Source organism: Vipera berus, assembly GCF_964194415.1.
Source record: "Vipera berus genome assembly, chromosome: 12".
Taxonomy (NCBI): Eukaryota; Metazoa; Chordata; class Lepidosauria; order Squamata; family Viperidae; genus Vipera; species Vipera berus.
Window position 1 is genome coordinate 1,702,834 of NC_138215.1, and position 25,494 is coordinate 1,728,327.

General features: G+C 47.1%; 1 protein-coding gene across 1 annotated transcript in view; it reads right to left on the reverse strand.

Annotated features, from left to right (window-relative positions):
• AAGAB (alpha and gamma adaptin binding protein) overlaps positions 1-21,569 on the reverse strand; it is a 35,465-nt gene extending 13,896 nt beyond the window's left edge. Inside the window, exons 1-4 of the mRNA XM_081337306.1 lie at positions 21,451-21,569; positions 13,572-13,762; positions 11,606-11,702; positions 9,968-10,057 (exon numbers count right to left, since the gene is read on the reverse strand). Of these exons, the coding sequence (XP_081193432.1) occupies positions 9,968-10,057; positions 11,606-11,702; positions 13,572-13,762; positions 21,451-21,517 (445 nt within the window). The 5' untranslated portion in view covers positions 21,518-21,569. The remainder of the gene's footprint in view (positions 1-9,967; positions 10,058-11,605; positions 11,703-13,571; positions 13,763-21,450) is intronic.
• Positions 21,570-25,494: the final 3,925 nt, after the last annotated feature.

Genomic DNA, 25,494 nt, shown 5'->3' on the forward strand with positions numbered 1-25,494 from the left:
TTCTCTGCAGAAGCAACAAATTGCGTACCCAGCCTCGAGTTCAATAAGTACTTTTGATCCAAAACTCTAATATGCGTTTCTTGCAGGCATATAACATCTATCTTAAATTGTTTTAAATATTGAAAAACTTTCTTCCTCTTCTGCGGTGAATTTAGTCCATTAACATTCCAGGTTAAAAATTTAGTTGCCATGTATATCCTCGAAAAGCTCTTGGACCACAGCTTTGATAGGACTAACTTCCTTAGGCCGTACTCCTCCCACAGCTTGGCTATGAATGCGTTGTGAAGAATCTGAAGGCTTTTGCTGATCTTGTTCTTTTATTTTCTTTGCTCGTTTTAAAGCAGCACGTGTCACTCTTTGCTCTCTAGGATCATCCAAAGAAATTGTAGCTTGATCTCCTCCAGCACCAATTTCCTCTGTTTCCTCCTCTTGTTGTTCTTCTTCTCCAGATCCCTTTCCAGCTTCCAGAAGCGTTAATGGGGTTGCTTTTAAGACATTATTGTAGAAATCACGCGCTTGCTTCACAGTAATCAGCCTGTACCTTTTACCTTCATACATCACCATCAGCCCATCTGGAATCTCCCATCTGAACCTTATATCTCTTTGCTTAAGCTCTTGCACAAGAAATGTATAGTCCTTTCTTCCCCTTAAAATCCTTGGAGGAATCTCCTTTAAAACCAAGACTTCTTGTTCAGCAATCACGACCTTAGCATCATAGGCAGCTTGTATAACTTGATCTCTAATTTCTCTTTTTGCAAAATAAACCACCACATCTCTAGGCAATTTTCTCTGTCTAGCAATCCATAAATTCACCCGAAACACTTTGTCCATAGCTGCTCTTATTTCAGATGCTGGCTGGTTCAATACCCCTTCGAGAGCCTCAGAGATCAGCTGCTTTAAATCTTCTTTAACATTCTCTTTTAAACCTCTGATTCTGACAGCAAACTGCATCTGGTAATATTGGGTAAGGCTTAACTCCCTTTCCAATTTGCCTCTTACATTTTCATTCTCGCGTGCTTTTACTTCTAATATAGCATTCCTTTGAGCCAAATCATCCACTTTTTCATCTAAATCTTCCACACATTCCGCCACTTTATGCACTGAAGTCAAAATGTCTACCCTCATCACGCTATACTTCTGTTCCATCCTCTCTTCCATTCTTTCCTCGAATTTCTCCAATTTCTCCTCCATCTGTGCAAATTTATCAGCAATTGATTGATTAATTGAGTCCAAAAGTACCTGGGCATGTTTATCCAGAGCATCTCGCAAATCCTTCGATGTCAGCACTTCAGGAGGGTGCAACGCCTGTAGTGATGATTGTTGCACCGGCGAGGATCCTCCACTCCGGAGAGTTTTAGAGGGAGGTTTAGCCGCCATCTTTTAATCCTCAATTATGACGCACTTTTAATTAAAGTTTAAAAAGTCCAACAAGTTCGAGAGTATAATAAAATAATCCTCTTCACCTTTTTCCCTCTTGCACCGCTCTGCCTGCTCCTTTAAATCATAGTCCTTTCTTCAGGCAGGGATGGTTCGCAGACGCCTGGCTCTGCTCCAAAAAAATCGGAGCAGAGACGACGGCCAGCTGGGAGCAACCCAGGCTTCGGGGGAGTTCGATCCTTCAGCCGCCCAAGCTCCAAGCTCAGGCGGCCTCGGAGAACTCTACCCCTACCTGGGGCCTCACCCCCTCCTCTTCTCCCGAGGAGGGGGCTTCAATTTCGCCCGAACAGCTGATCGGCGCTGTTTCGGGCGAAAAAACAAACAGCTGAGCCGCGGGCAGCCAGGGGAGGCTGTCTTCGGCGCCGCGCCGCCACCGGAAGTCCCGTGCCACCACACTCTCAACAGCCTTCGCCAAAAAGCGAAGGTTGGAGACCGGACGATAGTTGTTTATGTCCAGTTTATTATATTTGCAACATTGGACAGGGGCTCGCAAGGCCAACTGGAGCCCTGGAGAGAATCACAATGTCATTTGCATAGAGCAGCAGAGCAATGCTTTGGTCACCTATTTTTTGGGGGTGGTAGTTTGGATTACCAAGGGACGCGGTGGCTCAGTGGGTTAGGACGCTGAGCTTGTCGATCAGAAGGTCGGCAGTTTGGCATCAAATCCCAAGTGCCGCTTAACAGAGTGAGCGCGTTACTCGTCCCAGCTTCTGCCAACCTAGCAGTTCGAAAGCACATAAAAAAGCAAGTAGAAAAATAGGGACCACTACGGTGGGAAGGTAACAGCGTTCCGTGCGCCTTTGGCGTCTAGTCATGCCGGCCACATGACCACGGAGATGTCCTCGGACAAACACTGGCTCTTCGGCTTTGAAATGGAGATGAGCACCGGCCCCTAGAGTTGGAAACAACTAGCACGCATGTGCGGGGGAACCTTTACCTTTTACCTAGTTTGGATTATTTAACCATTTTACCATATCATTTATGTAAAAATTGAAGAGCAAGGGGGCCAAAATGCACCCGTTTAACCCCCTTTTGAGTTTCAACTGATCTCGAGAGAAACCCTTGCGTATTATACCTCACCTTGAGGGATGTTTTGGTATGTAAGGCATGTAACAGACAGTCTGTGATCAATTAAGGCAGCTTCCAGCTTCTCCCATAGCTTAGTCCTTGTAACCGTGCCTTAGGATCTATAAAGGCATATAACGATGCAGGTCTATCTGATGCATATTTTTTAATCAAATGATGAAGAACTAAGCACTCATCTATGGTGCCTCTCCCCTCTCTAAACCCGGCTTGTTCTTCGGCAATCAGGTTCTCAAGGTCCAGCCACTCCTTTAATTTATCTTGAAGGTGTTTGGCATAAGAGTTTGCTGACTATATTTAGCAGACTTATTGGTCTGTAGTTGGCAGGGTTATCTCTCTTTCCCTTTTTATAAATTGGGACCACAATTGCCAAGCCCCAATCCTCTGGGACATGGCCGGTGGAGTCAATATAGGTGAATAGCGCTGCCAGGATGGGTATCCACCACTCCATATTATTCTTTAGTAATTCAGCTGAAATGAAGTCAGCTCCTGGAGCCTTCCCGATCCTGAGTTGGCCAATGAGGGATTTGATTTCAGACTCTGAAACTGGAGGCCACTCAGATAAATCCTTCATTATAGACCTTGTACTCTCGCTGGAGGGGTCTTCATACATTCTCCGAAAATGGAATTCCCAGGTTAGAGGAGATATATGTGTCTAATGGGGTATAGATTCTTTCAGAGTGGCAAGCTATTAAACGCCAAAATAAAGAAGAGTTCTTTTGCTTTGCTGCCACAATGAGCTGTTCCCAGGAAGACCTTGTGTCTTGTCTCTTCTTGAATGCAATCAATTGCTTGAATTGTTTTTTAAGTGTAAGTAACTGTTTAAGAACTGCTTTACTGCCATACCCAGTCTCATTTTTTGTACTCCTTGTATGCCAAACTAAGGGCTTTCTTGGCTTCTACGCAATGTTTAAAGTGTTTTTCTTGCACTGGCCTTCATATAGTCAGTTTAAGTTCTCCATAGGGGCACTTGTTGGAGGATAGTTATGATAATTGTTATTTGATGCATTAGATTGAATAGTTGTCAATGCTTCTTTTAAATCATCCAGTCTGTGTGTATAATTAGCTTGCTCAGGTTCTGGCAATATATCGTTAAAGTCTATCAACATTTCTGGCACGTCCTCAACAGAATCAGTGACTGTGGGTAACTCTTGTTTGTGGATCACTTCTCTGTTTTCTCAAGGTTGATTCAGCTGCCCGTGTTTCAAACGTATCAGTATGAGGTCTGTTGCCGCTTGGATTTAAAACAATAGTTCCCTCATGGAGAGACTGAACCATGAGTGGGCACAGGTTCCCTGAGCGGAAAACACGCAGTGGAAATATTGAAAAAGTGCTCAGGAAGTGCTTCATTGTAAGAAGCATTGAGGGAATTATGGGCTGTTTGAAGGATAGCAAAATCCACATACATTGCCTTCTTGAGGGCAGCCACTCTGCATGTAATAAATCAATCTGTGTATACTGCAGTGGAGCAGCTGACTCAGAGACTGCCTAACAGCTTTTCTATCACTCCAACATCCTCTATTCCTTCTATTGTCATAGATTTGCAAGGTAACCTGGTTGGTCTGTAAACTGAGATTATAATGGTTACCTCTAGAACTATCTGACTGTTGTTGTCTTTGTGGATATTCTTTCCTCTCTCATTTATAGAAGGGAGAGAGGGGCCTATTCTAGTTTCCATTTCTGCATTAGCCATCCCATGTCTATCATTATGTGTTCTCCTGGGTCCTTCTGCAATGTTTGTTTGACTGCTGATAAACTTTGCAAAAGACTCTTTCAAGCAGTCAACCTTGTGACAATTGATAAAAGTTCGTAGATTGAATTTACGGTTTGTTACTGTCCCATCCTGTGCAGGAAAAGCGGGTGCTGAATTCCAGGGAGGGGAGCTATTTTCTGTGAGAGAAACAGAAAGTTCTATATGCTGTTTGCTTTCAAGTTCAGTTTGTAAATCCCATTCCAATGAGTCACATACAGATGTGCTACTTATTGGAGCAGGCTGTCTATTTGCAGCAAAATCTTCCATTTTCTGCTGCTTCAGTGGCTTGGAAGAACTCTGTGCTGCTGAGTGAACACACTGTGTCTTTCTCCTTTTCCCCATTCTTGGTAATCCTGGCTTGTAGAGTTGTTAAAATGTAGGTAAAACACTGGTAGCCTCTCCAATATATATCCTTTATAAAAAGTATTTGACTATTATAAAAAGTCAAACAAGGGTTAAAACAGATTTAAAAATAGGTTAAAAATGCAGTGTTAAAAGGTGTTAAAGAGTTAAAATAAAAATAAAATAAAATAAAGCTTTTACTTTTGGAGGAGCTCTTTACAGCCTTTGCTGCCTGTTCACCATCTTGGCTCCTCCCTATCTCATGCCAGTGATTCAAAACAATACCTTTGACACAAGAGACCACATGTTTTGCCTATTTTTATGTAATGAAGCAACCACCTCTTCATTAATTCCATTTATCTGAATCTGGTCATTAATTTCTTCCTATGGATCAGGGGTGTCAAACTGCCGGCCTGCGGGCCGGATGCATCATGCGGATGTTGTGCCCATCCCATTGCCGGCAATGGCTAAACCGTTCCGATAGGTTGCGCGACGTGACGTCACAAGTTTGAAACGTTTGCTTTAGATCGTCAATGTTTGTGTCAGCATTCTCTAGTTTTCCTTCTATTTTTTGTAGATTTAAGTTAGAAAATTGTTCTTTTATCTCCTTTGTGTTATTATTAACCTGCTTACAAGCTAAAGTAATTGTTTTTTGTATTACCGTATTTTCCGGCGTATAAGACGACCCGGCGTATAAGACGACCCCCTATTTTTAAGAGGTTTTTCAAGGTTTTTTGTCTTATACGCCGGAAAATACTTACATGCCCTGTCCTCCCTGTCCGTCACAGAGGAGGCGAAGGCCCGACTGGCCCCGCCGGCCCTCCCGCTGCTCCCGCGCTTCTGCCGGCCCCCGAGGTGCAGCGTTTCCGGGCGGCAGGCAACGCCGGACGGACGGCGCCCCTCCTGCTTCCCCCCCCCCAGGCCTTGAACCTCTCCCATTCGGCGCAGGGCGGGGCAGCTCCGCCCGCAGCCTCTTTTTCATGTGCCGCTTCCCTCTCACCGTCGGCCGAGGCGCGCTCGGCCTGGGCTCCCGATCCCTCTTCCCGGCCGGCTTCCCGCCCTGCCCCTCATGGAGCTGGACTGGGCGTGCAGCCTCTCGGTGTGGCTGCTTTTCCTGGGCAGCCTGGCGGTGCGGCTCCTGCGCTCGGACCTGTTGCTGAGCCGGCGGCTGCTGCTGCACGTGGGGCTGCTGGCCGTCCTGCCGCTGCCCCTCAGCGCCGCGCTCACGGCGGCTGCCTTCTGGCTCGTCTCGGCCAGCACCGCCCGGCGGAAGCGCAGCATCGGACGGGAGCAGGACTTCCCTGCCGGCTCCCGTCCGACACTGTTCCCTCTTGAGGCAGCAGCTGCCTCAAGAGGGAACAGTGTCGGACGGGAGCCGGCTCTTCCCTCTTGAGGCAGCAGCTGCCTCAAGAGGGAACAGCGTCGGACGGGAGCCGGCAGGGAAGTCCTGCGTGCGCGAGTGTGTGCAGGACTTCCCTGCCGGCTCCCGTCCGCCGCTGTTCCCTCTTGAGGCAGCTGCTGCCTCAAGAGGGAACAGCGTCGGATGGGAGCCGGCAGGGAAGTCCTGCGTGCACGCGCATGTGCAGGACTTCCCTGCCGGCTCCCGTCCGACGCTGTTCCCTCTTGAGGCAGTTGCTGCCTCAAGAGGGAACAGCATCGGACGGGAGCCGGCTCTTCCCTCTTGAGGCAGCAGCTGCCTCAAGAGGGAACAGCGTCGGACGGGAGCCGGCAGGGAAGTCCTGCACACGCGCGCACTCCCCAGCTGCTAAGGAGCAGCCGGGGAGTGCGCGCGTGCGCAGGACTGCCCTGCCGGCTCCCGCCAGACGCCACCCACTGATTTTCCGGTGTATAAGACGACTGGGCGTATAAGACGACCCCCCAACTTTTGAGGTGATTTTCATGGGTTAAAAAGTCGTCTTATACGCCGGAAAATACGGTAATTTCAACATGGAGAGAATTTCTTTCTGTGTTTCATCAGTATTTTCTTGGTGATATGGCAAGTTAAGGCTACTGGGAATAGATGCTAAAGATGATGTTTTACTATTTAATGCTGAGTATGGAACATCCATTTTATTATGTATTTTTTTATAAGTAGTCTTTATAGATTTATCCAACCAACTGTCCGTTCCTGAGTCTCCCCTAAGCAGATATAAGTAAAATTCATTTTTTCTGTCCTTTCTGACCAGGGAGAAAAAAGAACTACTGAAGGTTGTTCAACAATCAAGATTTATAATTCAAAGTGTTCCATATGTTTCTTCTACAAGAAGATAAATCCACAATACAGTTCTGAAAGTCAGTACTTATGTTCAAAATTCAGACAGGCCAAATTTAGAATATTTATCATCTTTGCCACACAGATAAGTAGCCCCCAAGCCTGTTCCTTTTTTCTCAGCTGAAATTCTCAATAGTAAAAGCTTCCACGGCCAGCCAGTCTTATCTAGTTCTGGGCTTCAAGCCAGGTTTCTTTTAGGCATAATTAAGTTGTAGTGCCATAATTTGCCACTAGATGTCATCAATGCCACTTTCCAGTTTTTAAATCCAGAATTTACATTGTAAACTTTTCAAGTCTTTTTCTTTAGAAAAAAGGTCTTAAAAATACTTTTAGTCCCCAAATTTTAAAGCTGTATATTAATTCCAAATAGGTCTTATGGGTTTCGCCATTTTTCCCAAGTAATTCATTTGCCGCTTTTCTTTTCTGAAGGAATGAGGCAGAAATTTCCTTTCCCTCTTTCATCGGGGAGGAATGCTTTGGGCAGATTTTTAGGAAGAGGTCTTAAAATCATAAAGAAAGGATCAGGTCTCACTCAGTTTCATCCACGTTGCTGTAAAACTGCTTGGCAGTGCTTGCTGACTTTTATTGTCAGCAGCTTCGGACTGGCTACATGAATGCAGCCAGTCTTTCCCCGCTGATTTGGAGAGCTTCCTTGGATCAAACAGGAGGGCTGCCCCCTCCTCTGCGATTAAGAGTCCCCTCCTTGCTTGCCACCTCTACGGGGCGACTTTTGACCCTTTCCAGGGTCCCCCAGCAGGGCAAAACCAAATGCGAAAGATGGAGCCCCGTCTTTCTGCGTCTGCATAGCTGCAACGTCAAAACCGGAAGTCGCCAAGTGGCTGAATTTTGACCGCGTGACCCATGGGGCTGCTGCCACACAGAGTCGTAAGTGCGAAAACTGGTCCTGTCACTTTTTTCAATGCAGTTGTAACTTTGAATGGTCATTAAATGAAAAGTTGTAAGTTGAGGACTTTTGCAGATTCTGGGAAAATCTTTCCGATATTCTGCAAACCAAGGTCAGAATTCTATACTCAGCAAAAAAATCACCCCAAACCTTTGCAAGCTCCGCTGAGGCGCAAGCAGACCTCGGGGAGCCCAGGCCGACTATTTGGGAAAGATAAATCCTACACTCAACGTGTAAAATGGCCCTAAGGAGGACGACTGCCAAATTCTTCACAGCTATCCCCACTCAATGACAAAATAAAGGCAGTCTTTGACTTACAAGAGTTTGTTTAGTTTAGACCGTTCAAAGTTATGACTCATGACCCTGTTTCACACTTACAACATTTGCACCATCCCCACAGTCCCATGATCAAAACTCAGATGTTCGGCAACTGGCATGTATTTATGACTGTCGCAGTGTCCCGGGTGGGTCACGTGATCCCCTTTTGCGACCCTCTGACAAGCAAAGTCAATGGGGAAGCCAGATTCACTATCTTAACAATTGCAGTGATTCACTTAATGACTGTGGCAAGAAAGGTTGTAAAATGGAGCAAAGTTCACTTAAATGTCTTGCTTAGCAACAGAAATTTTGGGCTCAACTGTGGTCATAAGTTGAGGACTAATTTAAAAAACCCTCCAGCATTTTCTGCTCTAGCAAAGGACTCAGCGACTTTAGAAAGCTGTGATCTCCTCAGGCAGTGACTCAAAAGAAACAATCAAAATGACAATGCAACCAAAATAATAAAAATTGTTATATCACCTTGAATGCCCACCACACACTAAAGTTTCAAATGAAGTACTGGCATATTTGAAAACTGAAATTCTAATAATGACTAGGCAGGACAGATTACTCTTTTTTTAGAATCCTAAAAAATACCATCCTGTTTCGGGGTGAAAGATATAAAAATAAAATAACAGGATGCTTCTGAGCCTAAGGATGCATTTCTGGACTGGAACTGAGTTTATGACAAGCCGTCTTTATCTGTTTAACCTGAGAGGGAAGAAATAAGATGTTGTCTACCACTAAGGTTAGTCACAGATTTCTTGCCTAATCAGTCAAATATCTATCAGGAAATAGCTCAAGAAATACTACGCTATTTCACCCCTACATCAGTGACATAAACAAACAAAATCTCCTTCTTTACAGCCCTTGATACAAAGGCCCAAACTCAGACTCACCTGGGCAAAGACAGCTATCCCAAATTTATTTATTAATTAAAATTATATACTGCTCATCTCACTATCACGTAAGTCTGGGCTACTTAAACATCATAAAAGCAAGTGTGCCAAACTTTCAAAGATTAAATATTAAAATTTGGCCTTCAAGCATTTTTTTCCTGTAAAAAAGGACTATTATAAATATAAGCCATCCAGAGTTACCCTGTAGTAGGCTGGGTAGCCAATAAATTGTATGTACGTACATATGTATGTACGTACGTACATACGTATGTATGGAGAGAGAGAGAGAGAAATATGAATATATTTGCAAGGTTGCCAGTATCCAGGAGCTTATATGAGAGAAAGTGCTCTGACCCCAATGTTTACGGACGTGGCATGTATGACACAAAGGAGCCAGAAGGCAGCATCTTGAAGGACCAGTTCTGTGGGGCAACCTAAGCACCCCACACCTCTCTCTAAGGGGACTGGTGGGGGACAGCAATCTTCCAATATCTGGCATGTGATCAATTACTTACTCTCTCTGCAAAAATTATCTCAACCATTTTGAAAGTCAGAAACAACCACGGCAAAAAGCTCAGCTCCTGAGACAATGTGGTGAATGAAATACATATGCATTTAAAAAAAAGATCTGAAAAAGTAGACACTGAAAGAGACTGGATTTGTTATGTACTGATCCATGTCTAGGGCTGTTTTTAAAAGTTGAGCTGGCAGCCACAATGATAGGAGGAATGATCTGCCTCTTTGTTATGCGCAATGCCCACAAAAAATAGACGCCCTTGCGCACATCCCCAAACCACGGTCTCCGACTACCTGTGACGCACTTGATTGGGTGGGCAGAGAAGCGATGCTTCCAGCAGAAATACGGGCCTTTTTCTGGCAAGGACAAAACTTGCCGATGAGCACAGGGAAATCGAACGGCTTGAAAGTCCTGTGGGTGGAAGGCAAAAGCCGAATCTCACCTTCCTCATCTGGAAGCTCCTCTGGGCTGAGCTCCACCAACTCAAAGCTGTGCTGGATGCACCACTCTTGGGCCTTCTGCCGGGTGACCCCTGCAAGGAGGAGAGAAAAGGTGACTGGTGCCGCCCTGGGTGGGAAAACTCACTGCAGGGGAGGCACGGCTGAAACCTCTTGGCACGTTCTGGGGAACGCTGCACGTGGGCAACCTGTTCAGCAGGGGAAAGCTGTCACCGGACAGGAAAAGAATGCAACCAGTACATTGGAATGATCCGCTGCACTGGAAACTGGAAATGAACATATTTCTCCATCTCTGCCCTGGTCTCCCCGCTGACCTCAGCTCTCTTCCTTCTCCAACTGCTGACCAAGCGCTCCTGGCCTGGCCCTGCACGAGGCAGCTGATGGGCACACGCAGTCTTTCCCCCCAAACTCACACAGCCTTAGGCAGAAGGCTGGCAAGGGGCCAGGCCGGGCACAGCACCTCAGCAGCAGCAGGAAGATGGTGAAGGGCAGCGGGGGAGGCGGGGGTGGGTGGGTTGGGGGCAATGGGCTTGCAGCAGAGTGTGGGGCAGTGAAAAGGGCAGGGATGGGGAAGACTGATGGCTGGGGGAGTTCAAGTGGAGGCGAGCAGAGCAGGATAAGAGAAGACAAAGGTTCTCGCCTCACAATGGCCCCATCCTAACTGCAATCAGGACTATGGAGACTGCCTTCGTTGTGCAGTGGCGTCTGTGAGGTTTCCCCGAATGACGTTTCACTCAGTGATGGAAATTCCAATCCCAAATCGGGTCGCTAAGCCAGGACTACTCTCATTCCATGGGAAGGCCTAAAAATCAGGGGTAGGCAACCTCGGCTCTTTTATGACTCATGGACTTCAATTCCCAGAATTCCTGAGTCACCTATGCTGACTCAGGAATTCTGGGAATTGAAGTTCATGAGCCATAAAAGAGCCGAGGTTGCCTACCCCTGGCCTAAATCATTCAGATGGCTTCCAATCAGAGTCGGCCAAAGTTGGCTGACAGGGTGAAAAATGGGCTTTCCAGAAAATATTTGCTTATACTTATCAAATGTTTACTTCATAATTATTTTCAATTTGGTCAATTTTCTTGCAGGTAAACATGGTAGTTCTTTAAATGTGATATTTTAATTGGGGAGCTGTTCCACCGCCTTGGGATGTTGAGGCAGCCCTGTGGGGTCGGCAGTTGCTTAGCTGGCCTGTCTTAAGACCAGCACTGAGGAATTGTAGCCCAGAAAGCAGCCTGTGGAACCTAGCAATTCTCAAAAACCAAAGAGCTGGCCAAGCTCTCAGCTTCAGATTTTGCAAATACAGTGGCACCTTGGTATTCATCAGATTTGCTACTCAACGCATTTTGACATGAACATTTTGCCCTGGTACTCATCATTTGTTTGATATTCAACCCACAAGCTAGAACTTGTCGGTGTCAGCTGCCTTGTGACCCATTACATTATTCCTTATGGCAAAAATTTGTTTGGTACTCATTGTTTTTGGTACTCATCACCCCTCCTGGAACCAATTAACAATGAGTACTGAGGCACCACCATGTGGTCTTTCCAATCCAAGCTGCTCCTTCTGTTGCTTCAGCCAAGATTCACACCCTAACCAGAGTTTGGTCTCATCGCCTTACCATTTTCAGAGACTCTGTCACAGACCAAGATCATCACTTCTGGTAGCCAGTCTTCTATAAGAGGCAGCCACTGAGAGGTAGCATCCAGCCCAGATACCTGTAAAAGGGTACAAATAGCTGGCTTCTTCGCTGCAGGCTTTATGGAGTATTACAAGCAAAAACATATCCGATTCCGTAACAATCCTTGTAAAAAAAAAACACTCAGAAGCAGAAAAGTTGGAAGGGAGAGCAGCCAAATTTGGGTCAAAAATCTAACCTTAATGTAAAATCGACAAATTTGACATCTATGGGCAAGCATCAACTATTAGGACTCTTGGGCCTGCTTAACCAACCAAGGAGTAGAGTCACGGTGCAGGGTTGTTGTCCAGCAGTCTAAATACACTGCACAGAGTTGCAGGCCTACTACAAGATGATTGTACCTATCTAAAGTTTACATAACTTTTCATCAATGGAGATTACTGTTGAACTTTGAAGAGCGTATAAAAGCACAACTACCCCAGGATAGGCATGAAATGAGATCCGTCCTTGATTCCAAGTCAAGCTGCTACACTAGCTTTCTCCATGGAAGAAAAGAGAGTTGGAACCCAAGGTGGCATGTTCTGAGATCCTGGCTCAATTGCTTTCCTCTTTTCCTTTAATGGCTACTACCTAGTGACTATCAGGGAGTTGCAAATAACTGAGAGTCTCCTGCCATGCTAAGGAGCACAAAGGAAGAGAGAAAGGGACAGGTCTAAAGAGAGAATTCCCATTTAGGAATTCTAAATTCTGCAGGTGGTCGTTCTCTCTACAGAATGAAAGCTTAGGGGCCTCAGGGATGTCTGTGACAGGCAGAGGGTTGCTGGTGTCCAAATCTTTACATTTCTTCCGAGGAGTCACATCTATCTACTTCTAAAATTAGGTTTAGATTTAACATATGCATTTCAAACATATTGTTCAACCAACCCACTTGCTACATCTACATACATTGCTATATCTACACTGTGGGTGCTCCATTGCTGAAGGCCTTCAAGAAAAGATTGGCAGCCATTTGTCCGGGATGCACGGAGGTTTCCTGCCTGGGGCAGACCAGAAGACTCCCAAGGTCCTTCCAGCCCTGTGATTTTATGATTCCACAAAAGTCAAATCAAATGGTATATCCATCATACATAATTTTTAGGCATTGTTTACATTTAGATGCTTTTACAAAAAAGGAAGAGCAGTATCAAAGCCACAACAACAACAATGGAATGCAACTTTAATCTAAGCAAGTAGATTTCACAATTTTATGTATTTGATAGAAAATAGCCCATCCTTCATTCAGGAAGCCAAGACAACATACACAATCTATTTTTTTCCCCTCCGCAACAAGGTTATGGGACAGGCTGGGCTGAGAGAGAGTCTGACCCGAAGTGGCCCCAGGAGTGTCTGTGGTTGAGAGCAGACTCAAACCTGGGCCTCCCGGCTCCCAATCCAGCAGGTCCTGAACCACCATCCCCCCCCTCATACCATGGAGGGAGACCCAAGTTATGCAGACTAGTGGAAGTTCTACAATCAATAACATGATTGTTACCCTGGGTTACCCTGTGCTAAGATGGGTAGCCAATAAATTTTATAAATAAACAAACAAACATCCAACAAATTCCTTGATAAATTCTCAGAAAGTATAGAAGAATAATGTATGGCAATGCGTATCTTTTCATGTAAAGCAGAATTTCTCAACCTTAGCAACTTTTAGATGTCTGGACTTTAACTTCCAGAATTTCCCACCCATAAACTCTATAAAATCACTCTCCAAACACTGGGAAGGAATTGATTTCAAAGCAGACGGTGCTTTATAATTGTAATACATTCATCAGTTCAACAAACATTACAGGTCATAGATGGCAGACCACCACCCACAGTTTCTGAACCAGAATGTCCACGGGGGGGGGGGGGGTGGATTAGATGACCTCAAAGATCCCTTCCAATTCTGCAGGGCAACACTCACTGTGGTGCTGTCGAAGTAAACCAGGAAAGCCTGAATGGACTCCGCAATTTCCGCCGACACCTGAAACACATTTGCCACCACGCAGAGATGGATGGCAGCTGAGTAATACTTATTGTCTATCGTCCAGGGGTACAACCGGGCTCCGCTCTCTGCGGCAAGATGCTCGGGAAGCTCTTCTTCTCCGGTGATACCTGCAGGACAGAACAAAGAGACCTAAATAACCAGACAAGGAAAAGACCGGAGGAGGAAAGGGGACTCACAGCTGGAAAAAAATCCCCTCTCCTGCTTTCAGGTTGAAAGACTTTGTGGGCTGGACAGAATTGTGGCAGATCACCCCCTCCCCCCTCCCCTCCACATATATGCTGTTCACCGAATTAACTTTCATCTATTTTTACCAGTGGCCCATGAGAAAGGTTGACCCAGCCGGCTAAGTACAAATAGGCTTCCCATTGCCACCCACACCAGGGTGTAAAAAACACCCGCTGGTTGTCTAGAATCTTGGAACCGTTTTGTTCAGACGGCTGGCCTTAGGAAATTCCCCATAGAAGCCATGCACATTTTCATACAAATATCACCCAGGCCTCACACTATAATGACACCTTTCTATATGTAGCTGCAGAGAATATAACCATTTTTGGATAGGCTTTAAGCTGACATTACCACCCCAAAAAAGTCCTTCCCCAAACCCGCCATAATGACAAAAATAGTGGGTTGGAAACAATCATGTCGTGGGAGAACTGCTCACTTTAATTTTTGATATTTTCAACCTCAGGGTGGGCCTGTGGTATCACATACAAAACGTTTTGGAAGAGAGAGAGAGAGAGAGAGAGAGAGAAAATCAACTGATGCTTTGGCAACCACAACCTTTTGGCAGGCCTCCCAAGCTAGCTTTCTATGGCTTGTTTTCATAGAGCGCATGCCAGCTCTTGAACTTGATCCTGTGCCATGCCCCAGACCAGCCCTCCCTCCAATGCAACAGCTGGCCCCATATTTGCATACAACCTCACACGATCAGAGGCAGAGGAACACCACTGGAACACACAGACGTGTCAAATGAAAAAGGTAACAGCTGCTTCAGCCCAACACTTTTCCTCAGAGCCAAACTGAGTTAGAGGATGTATCTCCAGTCGGGCACTGCCGGAGTTACCTCTGAGCTGTGCAATCCTGCTCCATCTCCTTCACCAACAAAAGGGCGCAAGGGATCAAATTCTCCATCAAAATGGAGAATTGAATTGACTTTTCAAAATGATCAGATTGACATCTCCTTCGTTAACATCAGTGTACATGACTTCATTAACATTTACTATACCAGGGGTCATCGACTTATGATCGGTCACTTAGCCATTGAAAGAATAACAGAATAACAGAGTTGGAAGGAATCTTGAAGGTCTTCTAGTCTAACCTTCTGCTTGAGCAGGAGATCCTATACCATTCTGGACAAATAGTTGTCCCTCTCTTCTTGAAAGCTTCCAGTGATGGAGCGCCCACAGCTTCTGAAGGCCAACTGTCCACTGATGAAACGTTCGCACTGTCAGGAAGTTTCTCCTTAGTTCTAGGCTGGGTCTCTGTCTGATGAGCTTCCATCCATAACAGAATCATGTGTGAAAAATGGTCATAAGCCCCTTTTTCCAGGGCTGTTTCAACTTCGAGCAGTCAGTAAACAAATGGCTGTAAGTTGAGGACGACCTGTATAGTCTGTGTGTGTGTGTGTGTGTGTGTGTGTGTGTGTGTGTGTGTGTCTACTTGCCTATATCTCCTTCCTCAAACTTCCTAAAAAATACAAGCGGGATTGCAAATTCCATGTTGGTTATCCACTGTCAAGACTGTTCAATAACAAACACAATCCCACACATCGCAATTTTTTGAAAAAACACAGTGAGTGCTTGTAGTCCTGGGCTAAAGCCGGACAGCAGAAGGAAGACTCCACACAGAAACCAAATTCTGGCTCTCTCCAGCTTAATCTTGGTCTTAACTTCAAATTCATAAGATTAAAAATGTTTCTTCTAGCATACTTCAACTACTGGGTTTTAAAAAAATTTAAATTTTTAAAAGTTTTAAAATTATTGCTGCCAAATCCTTCTGATCTAAGCTTCCAGCACTGCTAATTCACTTCACAAGTATCTTTAACGTTTTTTTAAAAGTACTTTTTAAGATGGTCCCCATTTCATGGATCCACTGCATTGGCCTGCGAACACGGTGTGCCTGGAGAGCCCCCTGGTGGAATGAAGCACAAATCCTTCCGCCCAAGTACAAAGCAACCGGCTCCGGCTGTCAAAAGAGCCAATGCAGTTTTGGGTTGCATCAACAGGGAGTGTTCATGTCAAAACTTCGGAAAGCGTTCGTTCTCCTCTACACTGCACTGATTGGACCACACCCAAACACGGTGTCTAATTCCGGTCAGCAGAGTGCAAGAGGGATGCTGAGGAACTGGAACGAGTGGCAAAGGGCCTGGAAGTTCAGTCTTATGAAGAACGGTTAAAGGACCTGGATATGTTCAACTGCTAGAGCAACAGTCTTCCTTATTACGACGTATGGGTATGAGATTGGGACACTAAGAATGACTGCCCAGAAGAATTGACACCTTTGAATTGTGGCGCTGGGGTACATTACTGCGTATACCATGGACAGCCAGAATAACTGACAGAGAGGTATTAAATCATATAAAACCAGAAACATCACTAGCAGCTAAAATCACAAGACTACGTCTGATTTTCTTTGGCCGTGTCATGCATGCAAATTCATTGGAGAAGCCAGCGGTGCTAGGAATGGCTGGTGGAACAAGAAGACGGGGCAAGAAAGAACTCGCTGGCTTGATAACATCAAATCTCCATGCAACGCTGAGCACCCAACAACTGAAAGAAGCTGTGCTTGACAGGGTAGCACGGAGAGGACTTGCCTATAAAGTTGCCAAGAGCTGGACATGACTAAATAGTTAAAAACAACGAAACAATGTTCAAACTAAAGAGAAAAGGTTATGAGGAGACAATATTTAAAGGACTGTCACAGGAAAGAAGGATTTATTCTCCATAGCCCCCAAAGACAAGAGCTATGGGGGAATATGTTACAGTGAGAGACTGGAAAGAGTTGAACATCCTGCCTTCTGCCTTCTGAGGTTGTGGAGTCTCCAACACTAGCAGTTTTGAAGAAAATGTTGGACAGCCATTCGTCCAGGGTTGCTGCACTGGGAAGGGAGTTGGACTAGGACAGGGCTTTTCAGGGCTTTTCAACCTTTTCACCCATTGTACCACTTTTAGGATATGGCAACATCCGAGGACCACCAGTCGCCTAGCAAGGGGTCAAAAACTTGATGACCAAAAAAAAAAAAGGAAAAAAGTGATGAAGTACAGGTAGTCCTCGACTTACAACAGTTCACTTGGTGACTGTTCGAAGTTACAATGGCACTGAAAAAAGTGTCCCCCGAGCCACAGCCGAGCAAGACATCTGCCTCTCTTCCTCCTGTCCGAGGTTTTCATTGTTCTGAGCATTTCTGTTGAGGATTGGCAGCGGAGGTGGGGTGGGGCGGTGTTTGGTTTTTAATCCCACCCCCCCATATGCTGGATGGTTGCAGCAGGTTTTGGTCACTTCACATGACCCTGGGACACTGTGACCGTCATAAATATGAATCAGTTGCCAAGCATCTGAATGTACGTCACAAGACCCTGGAAATGCTGCAACATTCCAACTGATCGGCACTTCAGGATCAGCACCGAGCTCCAGCTGGAGCCTGGTGCTGATCCTGGCGCTTCCACTGAACACTGACAGCCCTTCAGCTCCAGCCGTCTCTCGCTCAGGCTTCTGCGGTGCTGCCACCAGTTCAGCTCATTCCCCTCCCCCACTACCACTTTTCTAGGATGGTCGCGTACCACCTGCCAGGTGCCAATGTACCATAGGGGGTACCCGTACCACTGGTTGAAAAGCCCTGGACTAGGAGGATTCTATAACAATTATATATCTTCTATGGCCTCTATGAGATTCCTTGCTTCCCACAATACAATGTTTAGCTCACGGGTCGGCAACATGCGGCTCTTTAAGCCGTCTCCCGCGGCTCCCAGTCGCCCAGTGCGCACGCCCCTCTCCGAACAGGCAGTGGCGCCGCCCGTTTGGAAAGCTGCTGCGGCACGTTTGCAGAGCTGCCGCCTTCCTCCAAAGGCAGTAACTTTGCAAACGGGCCGCAGCAGCTTTCTAAACCAGCGGCAGCAGGTCTGCAAACGGGTGGCGCCGCTGCCCGTTCGGGCGGAGGTGTGCGCACACCTCTCCAAAGGTTTGGAGAGCTGCGCGCGCACCTCTTGGAACGGGCGGCAGCGCCGTCCTTTTGGAAAGCTGCCGCAGCCCGTTTGCAGAGCTGCCGCCTTCCTCTGAAGGCGGTAGGTCTGCAAATGGGCCGCAGCAGCTTTCCAAACCGGCGGCAGCAGGTCTGAAAAGGTGCGCTAACACCTCTCCAAAGATTTGGAGAGCTGCGCGCACACCTCTCGGAACGGGCGGTGGCGCCGCCTGTTTGGAAAGCTGCTGTGGCCCGTTTGCAGAGCTGCCGCCTTCCTCTGAAGGTGGCAGGTTTGCAAACTGGCTGCGGCAGCTTTCCAAACCAGCGGCGGCAGGTTTACAAACAGGTGGCAGTGCGCGCACACTTCTCCAAAGGTTTGGAGAGCTGCGTGCACACCTCTCCGAACGGGCGGCGCTGCCGCCCGTTTGGAAAGCTGCTGCAGCCTGTTTGCAACAACTCTGAAGGCGGCAACTTAAATGACTCCGGCGGTGCCCGGGCTGAAGGCGGTGCCGCAACCCAGCTCTCGTCGCCAGGGAGACCCGTTGCCGCGCAGGTACCTGAAGGCGGCAACTCTGCAAACAGGCTACGGCAGCTTTCCAAATGGGCAGCGCTGCTGCCCGTTCGAAGAGGTGCATGCGTAGCTCTCCAAACCTTTGGAGAAGTGCGCACGCACCTCCGCCCGTTCGGAGAGGTTCGCGCGCACCTCTCTTGAGTTTGCAGACCTACCGCCGCCCGTAAACAGGTGGCGTCGCCACCCGTTCGGAGAGTGGGAAGGTTTGGAGAGCTGCGCGCGCACCTCTCCGAACAGGTGGCGGTTTGGAGGTCCCGGGGGTGGCTCTGGCGGCGCCCGGGCTGAAGGCGGCACCGCAACCCAGCACCCGTCACCGTGCAGGCACCTTTCGTTTTGCGCATGCGCAAAACCTTTTGTTTTTTGTGCACGCGCGTGCACTTTTTGCGGCTCCCACTTTTTTGTGTGTGTGATGGAACCGGTTCCGAGTGGCTCTTCTGCTTTTTCAGGTTGCCGACCCCTGGTTTAGCTTGCTCCATAAAATCAACAATACAGTATGTACATATATATGCAAAACTCATGACACTATTCCTTTTTAAGGTAATCCTATTATTCAAAGACATTGCAGGTAGCAAATAAAAGAGACTGAAACCAAATGTGGGGAAAGGAAATGACACTAATTAAATCTAGCTTCCCCCCCCTTCGATTCAATCGTGTTTGATTCTAAGAGATCAGAGATTGGCTGGATAAGTCCCTGCAGGTTTTTTGGCAAGATTCTTGAGAAATGGTTTGCCCTTGCCTCCTTCCATGACTGATTCAAAAAACAGCTGGAAAATGCTAATGTCAAAGGAGAACTTTCCTAGGATTTCCTAGATCAAAATCTGATGTTTTAACTGCCACGCAACTTCAGTATCACAACTGTGTGTGCTCCCTCCTTCAAGTCAGTGTTGACACCTGGCAATCACCTGGTCTGTTCTCTGCAGCTTTCTTGGCAAGATTTCAGAAGTGATTTGCCTCCTTCCTAGGACTGAAAATGGGACTGGCCCGAGGTGAGTGTGTGCCTAAAGTGGGATTAGAACTCACGGTCTCCAGGCTGGTGCCCTTACCACAACACCAAACAGCCTCTCAGTTTCATAAACACGGAATGTTAATTCACTGATTTTCAAGAGCACACTTCTCCTGAGATTTAGTCTAATTTATTTCTCCCTGAATAAAACTAGTAATATATATTTCTTTCACCAACAGTTTCAAGTAGTCTGGTAATGTAAGCTGAGTACTAATGATATAGCAGCTTGATACAGAAGAGAAACTGTCTAGGTTCAGAACAGATTAAGCAGTTGTTTATAAATAACCAGGGGAAAATGCAGTAATCATTAAAAGCCACTATATATCAGAACATGTTTCATTACTAATTAATGGTTTAAGCAGTTTTTGGGTGACTTTCCACCTCCTAGCTCAGAAAATGCATGGATGTTAATGGATCTATTGCTGCACAACTGTAACAAGTGGAGTGATTCTGTATCAAATCTCCAGCAGATGACTATAAGCTTCCATTCTGAGTTCTGTGCTTTGCTTGGATAAGGATGCGGAGGGGCTTTATCAGACAAATAACTGGCAGAGGGCTGGCAAGATTAACCAAAACCGAAGAGAAGCAAGATACAAGCATTTGTGCATTTAAGGTAAAAAAATGAAGACACAACCATTCAACCAATTAATCATTGAGCCAGCTGTCTATTACTTTTACTAAAAAGACAAACAGCGTCTCAGTTTGAATTCAAAAACAATTTCTAGATCACAAAAATGGTAGAACCGTTTAGTGCTAATCAGACTAGATGGGACACTTATTTGATGCTGCCAAATTGGGTTGTGTCAGGCAATAGTAACCACAACAAGATGTTTGAAAATAAAATATGAAATGGCTGAAAGACAGGGATATGATTAGCTTGTAGAAAAGGCAATTAAAGAGTGACCACGATAATTATCTTCAAATATCCAAGAGGCTGCTATGCTTAAGATGGCAACATGGGCCAACTGACACTTCAATAGGCAGGATTAGAACTACCGGTAGGAGGTGAAAACTGAAAATGAATACAGTACAGTACATTTCAACCAAACATTAAAAGAAATTTCAATAGCAAAAGCTATTGAACATCTAAAAATAGTGAGCTGTTGTTCTTTGACAGACATTTGTTCGGCATATTTATTTGTAATCAATTAAAATAGGGAATTTCATTTTTATTCTTATTTTTAAAGAACGAGGAAGGAAACAGGAAACTTGCACTGACCCGTCCTAGAGGATCCAAAGGCAAAATTAAACAAACTAAGTGAGACATTGAAAATGTTCCAAGCCCATCTAGCTTCCTTAGAACAAAAGGCAACAACATTTTGAGGAAGATCTGCAGGAAGTTGAAGCATGCATTTCCCATAAAAGCCAAGGTATTGCTCAGCACTCCTTCCTGGCCTCAAAAAGAGGGTTCCTCCTCTACCACTTTTCTTCCCTTCCTTTGGATGGGAAGGAGAGAAAGAAACTTTCTGGCTAAAAAGCAAAATGCAAATTCATAAAAAGATGAATCCTGCTCAACATTTCATTAGGATGATCCCTAATAATCTGGAGGAGCAAGACAAACAGCTTTTACTATTATTTTAGCCTACCTTTTTAATGTGCGTGATTGTGTGCATGTGTATACACACACAGTTAAATTTATATGCCACAGCAACTACAGACAGAAACACATTCTCAGCTCAAGGTGGGGAACACATCCCGCAACAAAGAGCTACCCTGTGCGGTAGGCCGGGCGGGAGAAGGAGGGAGGGAGGCCCAGAATTCACTCGCCCGGCTGCTAGGCCAGCACCCTCACCAGGCAGGCAGGCTCTCTGTTGCTGCCCTCCCGCGCTCATCCAGTTTAAGTCCAGGCCTGAGAGGGCTACATTAGGGATCTCACTGCCGGCTGGGAGAGCAGCTGCCCTCGGGCGCACTCTGTACATGCTCAGGGACTCTTTGCTTTTCGGGGCTCAGAGGGGAACATCTCTCGCCACGGGCAGGGCAGGAGCAGCGCTGGGAAAGGGCCTCCGGGGAGGGTGAAGCAAGGCCGGGGCTCGAGCCGACTCACGTTTCGCCAGCTCCTCCCCGGGGAAGCCCGCGGCGCAGCTGGCCACCAAGGCGCACGGGACCGCCATCGCGCAAGCCAGCGATCTTGAAAGGCCCGGCGCTTCCCTTTCCGGCGCAGGCCCCGCCCTTTCCGGCCTTACTAGTTTAACAAGGGTTGTGGGGGGAAAGCGAATAAACTCAGTGAACGGTTGCAGCGAACACGTAATCTCCGAAGTCCCGAGAAATTAAACAGACACCTCCGCGCCTCTTTTCTTTCGCGGACAGAAAGCGGAGCTGGTCCAGTTCACGTTGCTGCGGCCGCTCTCCCCCCTCCGACGGGCGCACGGTCCACGCCCGGGCCGCGCGTCCCGTTGCTAGGAGGCGAGGTCACGTGGCTCCCGGCGACCTGCCGCGCTGGGCAGGGGGCGGCTTGGCCATGGCGGGCGCGGCGGCGCCGGGCCTGGAGCTGAGCGGCGTCCTGGGGCAGGTGGGTCGAAGGAGGTCGCCGCTGCCCGGGGGGCGGCTAGGCTAAGGCACGGCTCGGCTAACCGTGGTCTGTTGCGTAAACCGCGATGGGCGGGGTTTCACAGCCCTGCAGCCTGCCACGGGTTTGGTCGTGGCCGGACCTGGTAAATTGACCGCGGCAGGGTTGGCAAAGCCTCTCGGCTCGCTTTGCAGCGCGCAAGGTTTTTTAAAAAAATAAGAATGTATTTATGGTTCTTTGACTCGGGATCTCTGGCCAGAGGCTGCCCTGAGCTAAAGCCCGGCTGACTTAAGACGAGTCTCCCTGGATGAAATTAGAAATAGAATAACAGAGTTGGAAGGGACCTTCGAGGTCTTCTAGTCCAACCCCCCGTTCAAGCAGGAGACCCTGTACCGTTCCAGACAAGCGGCTGTCCGGTCTCTTCTTAAAAGCCTCCAGTGATGAAGCGCCCACGACGTCTGGAGGCAAGCTCTTCCACAATTGTCCTCACTGTTCGGAAGTTTCTCCTCAATTCCAGGTTGCTTCTCTCCTTGATGACTTTCCATCCTTTGCTTCCTGTCCTGCCCTCTGGTGCTTTGGAGAATAATGTGCCCCCTCCTCCTCTTCTTTGCGGCAGCCCCTCAAAGACCGGATGGCCGCTCTCCCGTCACCCCCGGTCCTTCGTTTCTCTAGACTGGCCATGCCAGTTCCTGCAACTGTATGTTTGCTATGTTTTAGCCTCTAGTCCCCTCACACTGTCTTATTCTGATTGGTTGGGTTTCGGGTTTGTGTTCACTTCCTAAGTTGGGACATCATTTTTGTGGCTGAGTGCCCTGCACAAACACAACTCCTGAGTGTTGTGTTAACCTGGGATAAGTAAACAGCACCGGAAAGAGGGAGTCAGGCCATTCTTTCTTTTCCTCTTTGACTGAGTCGATCTCCATCTGCAGTCTAGCCTGAATCCCCTTGCCTCAGCATAACCGATTGGACCTTAGGAAAGTTTCAGAAGAAAGATGCAGTAAGCATGGGACTGATGCTCCAATGCCACCTCCTAGCCCTCTGCCTTTCGATGGCATTTTTGCATGGCTCCTATCCAGTGGTGGGATTCAATTGTGTGAACAACCGGTTCTCTGTTTGGATGCCGCTTCCGGAAGTCCATTCTGGGCCTGGACAACAAAAAATTAGCTACCGGTTCTGCAGAAGTGGTGCCAACTGGCTGAATCCCATCACTGCTCCTATCTTCCTTGACACCAACAGCTCTAATCCTGTGTTACCTCATATAGATTTAACAAATGTTTTCCTCTCCCAATTTAATATAACTCACAGATCCCTCAGAAGTTACTCTTTCCCCTTCTTAATGTCTAACCCAGGGGTCGGCAACCTGAAAAAGCAAAAGAGCCATTGGGAACTGGTTCCATCACACATAAAAAAAAGTGGGAGCCGCGCGTGTGCATAAAACAAAATGTTTTGCGCATGCACAAAATGTTTTTTGCGCGTGCGTGGATGCACGCGCGCAGTTCCACTTTTTTTTTATGTGGACGCACCTGCACGCCAGCGGCGACGGGTCTCCGTGGTGACGGGCGCTGGGTTGCGGCGTCGCCTTCAGCTCGGGCGTCGCCGGAGCCACCCCCAGCAGGTCTCGACATGGGTGTTCGGGCGGAGAGGTGCGCGTGCAGCTCCACCCGAACAGTGGTTTGGAGACCTGCTGGTGCCGGTTTAGAAAGCTGCCACAGTTTCTAAACCGGCACCAGCAGGTCTCCAAACCGCACCTCCGCCCGAACACCAGCAGGTCTCCAAACGGGTGTTCGGGCGGAGGTGCGAGAGAGGTGTGCGCGCAGCTCTTCCCGTTCGGAGAGGTGCGCACGCACTGGGCGACTGGGAGCTGCAGGAGACGGCTCAAAGAGCCGCATGCGGCTCCAGAGCCACGGGTTGCCGACCCGTGACCTAGCAACTAGAAACAACTAGCTTCTACCTGATAGAAGTTACTAGACCCATGTTCCTTGAGTTCCAGAGACTTGTCAATTTTAGATGCACATGGGGAAGATTGTATTGATCAGTAACAGTCTTTTCCAAAAGCATCATAACTACTAGAATGAAGAGAATGAGTTGAGTGGGCGGGCAGGGTACCATCTACTCAGTTCTATGCTCCCCTTGGATTTAATTGGCTCCATTTGCATTTTTTTTCTCAACCAGTTCCACTAGTTCCAGAGATCACCCATTTAACAGAATTTGATTTTAACCAAAACATTTAACAAAAATATCCCACGGTATATTAATTAGCACGTTAGTTATGGGCTCTTGGCTGTGATAAGTGAATACTTGACTGGCTCAAAATTCAGACCCTGAAAATTCATCACCAGTTTGTAATCTAGAGCAAGGAGTAACAAACTGTTTGTGTGAAAGGCCAGATAGTAAATAGTTTAAGCTTTGTGGGCCAGGAGGTTCACACAAGGATATTATGTAGGTTCTTATATAACCAGAGGGAAAACAAATTTCCACACTTTTTTGATGAAATTCCTTTTCTTTGACACACACATCCCCCACACCTCAGGAGCCAGGTGAGGTCAGATGCCCCAGCAGTCGAGCGCTTCTGCAGGTACAACTTGCAGGCCGAGGAGCCCAGTGACTGTTGGACAATACCAGCCTGCCAGCAAGGAGGCCACCAATGCCCAGGATGCTCAGCCCCACCTTTTGTCTTGGGAGCTCAGCTGAGGTTCAGGCCTAGCTAGCTCCACCTGCCCACCCACCTGTCCATCCTTAGCTCAAAGGCCATACAGAAGCAGAGGGCAGGGTGGATTTGGCTCATGTTGACCACCTGATCTAGAATTTGTCAGGTAGAGTAAAAATTGTCCTGTCCTCTATTCTTCAACATTTTTATTAGTAGATGAAGGGTGGAGGGAATGCTTATCAAATTTACAGATGACAAAAGATGTAGTGGGGTAGCTAAAAAACCAAAAAAATTCACCAAAGCCACCAAATTTAGAGAAGGATCACATCTACTTGACCAGATGACAAAGAAAATCTGAGCAAAAAAGATGAATGAAAACATGTTCCACGGTGCTCAGAACCTCAGACTGGGCCCAGGGTTCACTTTCCAGCATGACAGTGACCCCAAGCACACAGCCAAGACAACCCAGGAGTGGCTTAGGGACAGCTGTGCGTGTCCTAAGGAGGCCCAGCCAGAGCCCTGACTTGAACCCTGTTGAACATCTCCAGAGGGACCTGAAAATGGCTATCAACAGTCGCCATCCAACTTGACTGAGCTGAAGAGGATTTGCGAGGAAGAAGGGCAGAAAGTCCCCCCAGTCCAGGTGCGCAAAGCTTGTCGCGTCACACCCCCAAAGACTCGAGGCTGTAATTGCTGCCAAAGGTGCTTCAACAAAGTACCTAGTGAAGGGTCTGAACACTTATGCTAATGTGATATTTCAGTTTTTTCTTTTTAATAAATTTACAGACATTTCTAAAAAAATTTCACTTTGTCATTATGGGGTATTTACTACATTAATGAGAAAAAATGAATTTCAACAATTGTAGAATCAGCCTGCAGCATAACAAAATTGACAAAAGCGAAAGTCTGAATACTTTCTGAATGCATTGTACGCC